Source organism: Cuculus canorus, chromosome 27, assembly GCF_017976375.1.
Source record: "Cuculus canorus isolate bCucCan1 chromosome 27, bCucCan1.pri, whole genome shotgun sequence".
NCBI classification, from domain to species: domain Eukaryota; kingdom Metazoa; phylum Chordata; class Aves; order Cuculiformes; family Cuculidae; genus Cuculus; species Cuculus canorus.
In genome coordinates this window covers 3,584,155-3,593,849 of record NC_071427.1, presented here as the reverse complement: position 1 = coordinate 3,593,849, position 9,695 = coordinate 3,584,155, and the positions used below count along the sequence as shown (strand labels likewise).

Here is a 9,695-nt window from a genome sequence, read left to right as displayed (position 1 = left end):
TGGATCAGCGCTGGTGTGGCCAGCAGGAGCAGGGAAGGGATCGTTCCCCTGGACTCGGCGCTGATGAGGCCACATCTCGAATTCTGGGTTCAGTTTTGGGCCCCTCACTCCAAGAAGGACATTGAGGGGCCGGAGCGCATCCAGAGAAGGGAACGGAGCAGGGAGGGTCTGGAGAACAGGGGTCCTGGGAGCAGCTGAGGGCCCTGGGGCTGTTTAGCCTGGAGAAGAGGAGGCTGAAGGGAGACCTCGTTGCTCTCTGCGGCTCCTGGAAAGGAGGTTGGAGCAAGGTGGATGCTGGGCTCTTCTCCCAAGTGGCAAATGATAGGTCAGGAGGAAACAGCCTCAAGTTGCACCAAGGGAGGTTCAAATTGGATATAGAGAAAAATTTCTTTACTGACAGTGAAGCTCTGGCAGAGGCTGCCCAGGGCAGTGGTGGGATCATGTTTGCCAACAGAGCATGAGGTAACCTGACCACCCTCAGAGCCAGTGCCGTGATCTGCTGAAGGTACACTGTGAGACAACCTGATTGCCCGAGCTCAAAGACACCACATTTTCAAGGAGGTGGACGTGATCTGTCCTGCAGCCAAACTGTGGGAGAAATGCCAAATCACACCTCAAAAATCATAGAGTCATGGAATGGTTTGGGTTGGAAGGGACCTCAAAGCCCATCCAGTTCCACCCCTGCCATGGGCAGGGACACCTCCCACTGGATCAGGGGCTCCAAGCCCCATCCAACCTGGCCTGGAACCCCTCCAGGGATGGGGCAGCCACCACTGCTCTGGACAACCTGTTCCAGGGCCTCCCCACCCTCACAGCAAAACATTTCTTCCTAAGATCTCATCTCCCTCAACGGTTTAAAGCCATTTCCCCGCATCTTATCACTGCACTCCCTGGTCAAGAGCCTCTCCCCAACTTTCCTGCACGCAACGATACCCTTGAAACCCTCTCCTGCGCAGCATCGCTGAGGCTGTGGGACCGTAGCACACCGTGTTCTCTCTGCCGTGGCCTTTCGGTCCTGCTCTATCACGCATCAATCACAGCCTCGGGGCACGTGGGCAGCAGAGATGCAGATAGACCCGCAGGGCTGCTGCTGCGCTGCCCAGATTAGCGCAATCAGCCCATCACACATGGTTTCCTGGTTGTTGGGTACAGTTGGTCCAAGGGTATAAAACCAGCCCCGGGGAACTAAGAGACTCAGACTTCCACACCTCTTGGAAGGATTATCAGCTGTTGGAAGAGATGCCCCAGTCTCTGCTGGCCCTGCTGTTCCTGCTCTCCTGCCCGTGGGCTGATGCTGGTAAGCCGAGGTGTCCCAAGATGCTGAGGGTGATGGTCTTGGCTCTTTGCTCAGCAGCTCAACCTGAGGTGGGGTGTCTTGTAGGTGCTCTGCAAGGTCAGATTGTGGGGGGCCATGAGGCTCGGCCCCACTCCCACCCTTACATGGCATACCTGAAGGTAGAGGACTCCGGATGTGGAGGATTCCTGGTGGCCCCTGACTGGGTGATGACAGCCGCACACTGCTTGGGGTGAGTACTTCATACAGAGCCTTTCTCCTCTTCTTCCTCCTGTGGAAGGAGGCGGACCTGTGAGGTCCATCACCAGAGTAATTTTGGAGTAGGTTCCTTCCTCCTGGTCTGAGCAGTTCTCTCCACTTGCCTGTGAAAGAGGAAGGATGCAGGTGAGATTTTCCCCCTTCCTCCCTCTGCTTCCATGGCCAGAAATTCCACGGTCATCCTGGGAGCTCACAACATCGTCAAACCAGAAACGACCCAGCAGGTCCGAGGAGTCCTCAGATACCACCCGCACCCTGAATACGACCCGGAGACTTGTTCCAACGACATCATGCTGCTCAAGGCAAGGCGGCCCAGATGGTCGAGCGGTGCTGTGGGTCTTGCAGGGCACGTTCTTGTTCTTGGCTCCTTCTGCAAACCATCAGCTGCTTCTGCCCATGAGTGTTGGAGGGAGGGACGGACCTGGGAGGGAGCCATGGGCAGAGCTTGGAGCCGCATGCCCTGTTGACGGCAGCTCACCACAGCCTCCATGTCCTGCTGGACCTCTCCTACCTCTGCACACGGCGTTCCTCAGCTCATAGCCTTCTCCAAACCCCTTGCTTTCTCCCAGCTGACAGCAAAGGCCACTCTCAATGACTACGTCAAGACTGTTCCACTGCCCAAGACCAGCAGCCACCTCCCCACGGGCACCAAGTGCGTCATAGCTGGCTGGGGCCTGATCGATAAAGACCACTTCACCAACAAGCTCTTTGAAACCAAAGTCTCCATCTACAGCCGCAGGAAATGCACCAGCTTCTATCCGCATCTTGACAATGGCATGGTCTGTGCCGGCAGCTTCCACGAGCTCAGGGATTCCAGCCAGGTATGGACTGTGATGGGCTGGGGCTCGGCCGTGGGGCAGATGGGTTTTTTTGGTACCAAGGGCTGATGCTGCACACACTTAGGCGGTTCCCAGGAGAGGTGACAAGTGTTTGGCTTGTAGCTCCCATGTGGACCAGCTCTTGGCGTGCCCTAACACCATGGTCCATGTACAGACCCAGGGGTATCTCCAGGACATCTCCTCCAGTACGGTGGAGCAGCAGGAAAGCCAGAGCAGAGCCACATCCCTGCCGGCAGCAGTGGACCAAGGTGAAACCTGTTCCCCCAGGGAAGAGGCCACTCAAACTTGTCTCTCGTCTGTCCTCAGGGAGATTCCGGTGGGCCCCTGGTGTGTAATAAGGTGGCACAAGGCATCGTTTCCTTTGGGTACCACAACCCACCGGGGGTCTACACCCGCATCGCCAACTACCTGCACTGGATCAGAAATACAATGAAGAAGTAACAGCAGTATCGCTCGCTCCAGCATTGCTGTGGCCTTGGAGACAGCACCGAGTTCCTTTCTGCCCCTGCTGAAGGCTTGGCTTCCTCCTCTCTCCTTGGGAACCTGGGTGACCCCATCAGTGGACGCAACGGTGTCCTTCCTTCTATTCTGAGGCTGCTGCTGTCTCATTCCCTGCCCAGCCCAGGCAGCCAGGTCAGGCTGATAGAAGCAGGGATCATCCCAGATCATCAAACAGAATCAGACAGTCATGGAATGGGTTGAGTTCCCATCCAGTTCCAACCCCCTGCCATGGACAGGGACACCTCCCACTGGATCAGGGGCTCCAAGCCCCATCCAACCTGGTCTTCAGCACCTCCAGGGATGGAGCAGCCACCACTGCTCTGGGCGACAGTTTCAGGCACCAGAAAGATGCTGTGCTTCAATGAGCCCCGTTTCCTTCCAAGATATCTCTGTCCCTGCTTAAACCTCGCTGTACTTGAAACACACACAGTAAACTCAGAGCTGCATTTCCCAGCATACGTCTTCTTTCTTGTCGCTCGCCCTGGGGACAAGGGTGGGAGGGTTTTGCTGGTGAAAGCGAGAGGTCTGCATCCACAGACTGGAGAACAAGAATCATGGAATCATAGAATGGTTTGGGTTGGAAGGGACCTTAAAGATCATCCACTCCCAACTCCTCGCCATGGACAGGGACACCTCCCACTGGCTCAGGCTGCCCAAGGCCCATCCAACCTGGCCTTGAACACCTCCAGGGATGGGGCAGCCACAGCTTCCTTGGAAACCTGTTCCAGGGCCTCACCACTCTCACGGTGAAGGAATTCTTCCTTCTGTCCAGTCTAAATCTGCCCCTCTCCAGTTTATCCCCATTGCCCCTCATCCTATCCCCACAAGCCTTTGGGAACAGCCCCTCTCCAGCTTTCCTGGAGCCCCTTCAGGCACTGAAAGATGCTCTAAGGTCTCCTCGGAGCCTTCTCTTCTCCAAGCTGAACAATACAAATTCTCCTAGCCTGGCCTTGTAATGGAGATACTCCAACCCTTGGATCATCTCCACGGCCTTTGCTGGACTTGCTCCAACAAATCCTGTCCTCCAACAAATTCCATGCCAGGGAATGTCATGCTTGCCCTGTCCTCATAGTCCTTCCAAGGCTCCCCACTTCCGAGATGGCCAACAGTCTAGTTTTCTGCCTCCTCTTGCCTGGGATGAAGGGAAACTACATCACCTTTGCATTTGGTACCCATGCCAAGCTGGAAAAACTGCGACGGGTCCCTGTTTCAGGCTGCTGCTAAGAGCCGCTATCAGCCAGAAAATCTGCAATTGAGGTTGCAGCTGCTTCTTTGTGTAGCAAAACCCTCTTTGTCACGTCAGGGTTTTCCCTGCGGCTCCAGCTGCCGCAGCCTTCGCACGAGAATGGCATCTTCGGGTTTACAAAATATCTGGGGGTTGCCCTGCGGCACCGGCGGCAGATTGGAGTGCAAATTTACCGGCAGCGAATGAGGGCAGCAAGGATGTCGCCCCACTTTGCTTCCAGCCCCATTTCGTCACAGCCGACGGAAGCAACCGCTGCTCCGTCTGTCCCTGGAGCCTGGGCTCTAATGCCAAGGGGACGCGAGGGGACATTCTGGGCAAGCGTGGGTAGGGATTTGCCCTCAGCTCTTCCTCCAGCATCATCCTTCTCGCCATGGGCTGGAGGAGGTAGAGGTGGAGGTGCCACAAGGCATGGTCCAGGGAAGCCAGATCCTCATCGGCACCGCAGAAAGGCCCCACGCACTGGTTTGGCATCTAAAAACCACTGTCTGCTGGTGGGGTAGTGGTGGCCGTGACATGACCCTTCCCAACGGAACAAACCCGTGTCATCGGGTCATCTCTAACCAGTGATAGGGCAGAACCCCAACCCTACCTCCCTGTCTCCATCAAGGCAGCAGACAGAAGGTGACCCCTGCCCCACGGCCAAGGAGGCCTCCTCCTGTCTTCTCTTACACCAACCGGGGACAGCGAACGCCCCAATTTAACGGCGAACAATTCCGTCTGGAAAGAAACACTTAAACCGGTGTCTCACAGTCCAAAGCAGAGCCCTAAAAGTCAACAAATGGTGCAGAACAGAGATGTTGGGGCAACAGCAGCCGGCATGCCGTGGTCATGAAGGTGCCGTGAGACCTTCTTGCCCTCACCCAGCCATGCCCAACGGGCTGTTAGAAATGCATTCCCAGCTGCGCTCCGGCTAATAGGAAGAGCGAATCTCCATGAGAAAGAACAGGAGGGTCCCCAGCTACCACTGCTCAGCCTTTGGAACCGATACATCGACCGAAAGAGATTTTATTCTTGCAGGGCTCGTGATAAAAATCAAGATTTTGCAATTGCACAACAACAAACACGAGCTGCAAGGGAAGAGCACGCTGGCAGGCAGAGTGATGAAGGGCGAGCACGCTCCCTACAGCTCCCAGCTCAAAGGCAATGGGTTAAAACTGGCTCTGGGTGATACGTGTATTTAGAAGGATGTCAGCTACCCCTGGATCAGGCCCAAAATGAAGTTGGCGTTGATGTCCAAGGCTAAGGCTGATTGAATTCCCCTCTCAGGTTGCTGAGGCACACAATTTGCAGCTCGATTAATCAGATGAGTCTGATTTTTGTGGTTTCCTGGAGTCTACTCTCAGGCTATAAAACCTTGCCGGGAGCAGGAAGAGACCCCATCTGCAGCCTCACCTCCAAGGGATCCACTAAAGCGGAGAACGCTGTGATGAAGCACCTGCAGAAGCTCCTGCTATCCTTCCTGCTGGTGACAGGTCCCCCGGCCAAAGCCAGTAAGTGTCCACAGCCTGGAGGCGAGGAGAGGGTTGGGGAAAGAGGAGTCCCACAAGGTACATCCCGAGCCATGTGTCCTCCAATCTTCTCATCCTTGGTCCTTTCCGTTACAGAGCACTCCTGGAATCGGATGGAAGGAGGAGGTGAAGGCAAGACCCACTCCACACCCTACTTGGCCTATCTGCAAGGAGAGAACAACTGTTTCTGTGGAGGCTTCTTGGTGGCCCCGAACTGGGTGATGACCGCAGCTCAGTGCCTCGCGTAAGTTTTTGCTGTGTTTGTACAGGACATGGTGCAAGGAAATCGTCACGCTGCCATGATCTGGGTAAGGTCTCCTTAGGTGATGGTTTACCAGTTTGGGTCACCTCCTTCAGGGCTGAGGCCAAATTCTTGCCCCAGCAAGGACTGCAGGTTGCGCTGCTGGGATGGGGCAAAGCTGTCGGGGCTGTGTCTGCAGCTCTCCCTCGAGCATCCTTCCCCACGTCCCTCCCCAGCCCATGTGCAGATAGAATCATAGAATGGTTTGAGTTGGAAGGTACCTTAAAGCTCATCCGGTTCCATGGGCAGGGACATCTCCCACTTACCTTTATTTTGTTATTCTCATTTTATTCTTCCCAGACATCACCAATGAGAAGTCAGAGTGGCTTCTTTTTCTTGCTGTCACTGCCGTGTTGGCTTAGCAGGGATTGCTGGTGTCAGGCTTTGCCCTTTCTGCCACCAAAGCCTTCCGAGACTGTTACCAGAATTAATAATTCCTTATAAGCAACCTTCTCTCCCAGCACTCTTCCATCCTTCCAGCTGGAGAAGCAGGAGCGTGGAGGTCTTTTCCAGATGAACATGACTCTGAGTGTAGCTACCACACCCTTTAGGGCCAACAGCTCTGCCCTGGTGCCAGTAACCCAAGATCCGAGCCAGTTCCCACATCTGAGCCGCAGAAAGGAGGATCAGCTGCAGCCAGAACTTCAAATACCCAAATCCCACCAGGGAGATTGAGAGGGAATCCCACCCACAGGCAGAGCCTCTCCCAGTTTTCCAAAGGCAGCCCCTCCTGCAGGTGATGTTGAAGACAGTAAAGGAGCATTGGGCCAGAGCAGGGTCCTGATTTAGAGACCCTCTCCTTGGTTGCCGTGGACTTCCATGGGTCTATGAACCTGGACCAGGAGTCCACATATGTTGGTAGACAGCAGCAGCATTGGACCAAATCTGCTCAGCTTGAGATCCAGAGGTCGAGTAACCCTTGCAGAGCTCTGGTCTGCCAGACGGGAACTTGCTCTGCCTCTCGGCTGGGTAGAATCACTGGCAGAGCTCCTTGCTCCCACCATTCTTTAAAGCCCAACCAGTCTCTCTTGGCCACGCTCCTGGAATATGAGCCTCAATGTTACCAGGGAAGACAGGAAAAAGCCGACAACATCCACTGTGCTTGATTTTACCAGCTACAAACCTCTGACTGTCATCCTCGGAGCCCACACAATCCAGACGAGAGAGGAAAGCTGGCAAACATTTGAAGTCCTAGAGTATCACCGTCACCCAGAATTCAAGAGTCCTAAGAACGGAAAGGACATCCTCTTGCTGAAGGTAACTCCGTGCCTGGAGCACCTGCATGGTCCCACCTGCCCGATATGCAGGGCTGAGCCGTAACCCTGGAGCTGGAGGGGACAGCCGTCATCACGGAGGGTTAAGAGATCAAATCCTTTGTGTTTTCTGTCCCTTTGTCCAGCTGAAAGGCAACGCCACCAGCAATGACTACGTTAAGACCATTTCCTTTGAAAAGTCAAAAGTCGCGAGTAGTACTAAATGCAGCATCGCCGGCTGGGGCCACAAAACACCCAACGGCGCCTTACGCGAAGCCACCGTCACCATCGTCGACTCAAGGGATTGCCTCAACCTCTACCCTGGACTTGCCAACAATTTGATTTGTGGCCTCAGTAAATCGGCTGGGGTACCTGAAAAGGTCAGTGTGGGCCTTAGGGAGTAGAAGGCTGCGGGGGAGGTTTCAACCAGGTACTGGAAACAAACCTGATCTGGGCTAAAAACCTGCAATGTGACGGTACTGTCTACGATTGCGTCTTCTTGACCCCTCACACCCTCCACCCACCCACCAGACTATGCTTCCTCACCAGCATTCCTTTTTCATAGAACCATGGAATGCTTTGGGTTGGAAGGGACCTCAAAGCCCATCCAGTTCCACCCCCTACCATGGGCAGGGACACCTCCCACTGGATCAGGGGCTCCAAGCCCCATCCAACCTGGCCTTGAAACCCTCCAGGGATGGGGCAGCCACCACTGCTCTGGGCAACCTGTTCCAGGGCCTCCCCACCCTCATGGTGAAGAATTTCTTCCTAATGTGGAATCGAAATTTTCCCATTACAATTTAAAGCCATTCCCCTTCCATATGGAAGAGATTTTTTACAACGAGGATGGTGAAACACTAGCAGAGGTCGCCCAGGGAGGCAGTGGAGTCCCCATCCCTGGAAATGCTCAAGGCTATGTTGGATGGGGCTCTGAGCAACCTGATGGAGTTAAAGGTGTCCCCTCTTCTCCGAGGAGTTGGATTGGACGCCCTGGGGAGGTACAAGAGGTGCCCTGCAGGCACCACACTTGTGCTCAGCTCTGGGCGAAGCAGAAGGGACAGGAGGATCCTTGTCTTTCCACAGCAGAAGACTTAGGACTCTGCAACAGGACAACAGCTCGGCCAATGCAGGGTTTGCCCTGAATCCCATAGCTGCTCCGAGGGCGTTTTGGCGTTCTCTGCAGCCAGCAGAAGGGCAGAAATGAAGCGATACTTGAATCTTCATTGTTTGCCCCGCTGTAGACGTGCTGTGTCCCAGATAAAGCTGCCAACGGTCCCTTTTGGAACCGGAATTATCCACATCCGTTATGAGACCAAGCTTCTCTTGAGGAAACCCTGTCCTGATATTTGCAGCCTCCCTGTTCTTTGCAAACACATCCTTTTCCTGGGACACAGCACAAATCAACGCTGATCTCTCTCTCCCTCCGCCTTACAGAGCGATGCTGGGGGACCACTCGTCTGCAACAACAAAGCCTACGGCATCTTCTCCTACAGGCATAAGAACTGGCCGGGTTTCTACACCCGCATCGCTCCTTACCTTCACTGGGTGGACAGTGTCATGAAGTCAGCGTGACCTTCCACTCCGCCTGGAAAACTCATGCTTCGGTCTCCCCTACTCACCTGCTTTCTCTTCCTTTCTCCCTGGGAAACATCTTCCACTCATCCTCATGGACATGGCAAGAACTTCTCTCTGGTAGAGCCAAACTGTGGCAGAGGGGAGTTTGGTACAGAGATTGTGCCTCGACTGTGTTTTTTCCCTTTGCAAGCAATGGAGAGCCCATGGAGACTGGGCACACTCCCACCTGCTGCTCTGCTTTGCTCCTTTGTCATAGAATCATGGAATGATTTGGGTTGGAAGGGACTTCAAAGCCCATCCAGTTCCACCTCTGCCATGGGCAGAGACACCTCCCACTGGATCAGGGGCTCCAAGCCCCATCCAACCTGGCCTGGAACACCTCCAGGGATGGGGCATCCAACCTGTTCCACCCTCCCCACCCTCACAGCAAAACATTTCTCCCTAAGATCTCATCTCAATCTTTCCTCTTTCAGGTTCAAAACATCCCTCCTCATCCAATCCCTGCCCTCCCTGATCCAGAGCCCCTCCCAGCTTTCCTGTAGGTGAGCTGCTTGTGGCTACAGCCCTAGAGAGGACGTAGCAGCCCTTGGGGTGGCTGCTGCTCTTCAGGGAAGGCAGCACAACTGGATTGGAGGATCCAAAGAGCGGCCACCTCCCTGCCCCTTGCATTTGTGCCACCAAAGTGCCTTTGGCCAAGCCCTGGCGTTAGAGGGTCACCTTAGCTCCAAGGAGGACACCTTCAGCTCCTGCTTCGCTCCTGCTGCCTCCTTTCTCCCTTCGTGCTGTAGCTCCAGTGTTGTAAGAGTACATCAAAACAATAAATCGCATCTGTGCTTGAGAGCCTTTTTTCCTTCTTTGAGGTGGATTTCTTTCAGCTCTTCCATTCTTGAAGAGCTCAGAAGAAACTCACCGCTCAAACA

At 54.6% G+C, this 9,695-nt stretch overlaps 2 protein-coding genes across 2 annotated transcripts; both read left to right on the top strand.

Annotated features, from left to right (window-relative positions):
• The first annotated feature begins 1,144 nt into the window (after window positions 1–1,144).
• On the top strand, window positions 1,145–3,345 carry LOC104064448 (mast cell protease 1A). The gene is made up of 5 exons (XM_009566829.2): window positions 1,145–1,297; window positions 1,382–1,526; window positions 1,719–1,854; window positions 2,122–2,373; window positions 2,698–3,345. The coding sequence occupies exons 1-5, from the start codon at window positions 1,240–1,242 to the stop codon at window positions 2,830–2,832; spliced, it is 726 nt and encodes a 241-aa protein (XP_009565124.2). The 5' UTR covers window positions 1,145–1,239; the 3' UTR covers window positions 2,833–3,345.
• A 2,096-nt stretch (window positions 3,346–5,441) lies between these two features.
• LOC104064355 (granzyme-like protein 1) lies at window positions 5,442–9,695 on the top strand. The gene is made up of 5 exons (XM_009566718.2): window positions 5,442–5,628; window positions 5,743–5,890; window positions 7,063–7,204; window positions 7,347–7,580; window positions 8,635–9,695. The coding sequence occupies exons 1-5, from the start codon at window positions 5,442–5,444 to the stop codon at window positions 8,770–8,772; spliced, it is 849 nt and encodes a 282-aa protein (XP_009565013.2). The 3' UTR covers window positions 8,773–9,695.

Coding starts and splice junctions, on each gene's coding strand:
- LOC104064448 (XM_009566829.2), top strand. CDS start 1,240: ATGCCCCAGTCTCTGCTGGCCCTGCTGTTCCTGCTCTCCTGCCCGTGG. Junction 1,527..1,718: donor ACAGCCGCACACTGCTTGGG/GTGAGTACTTCA, acceptor TTCCATGGCCAG/AAATTCCACGGTCATCCTGG. Junction 2,374..2,697: donor AGCTCAGGGATTCCAGCCAG/GTATGGACTGTG, acceptor GTCTGTCCTCAG/GGAGATTCCGGTGGGCCCCT.
- LOC104064355 (XM_009566718.2), top strand. CDS start 5,442: ATGAGTCTGATTTTTGTGGTTTCCTGGAGTCTACTCTCAGGCTATAAA. Junction 5,891..7,062: donor ACCGCAGCTCAGTGCCTCGC/GTAAGTTTTTGC, acceptor TGATTTTACCAG/CTACAAACCTCTGACTGTCA. Junction 7,581..8,634: donor CGGCTGGGGTACCTGAAAAG/GTCAGTGTGGGC, acceptor TCCGCCTTACAG/AGCGATGCTGGGGGACCACT.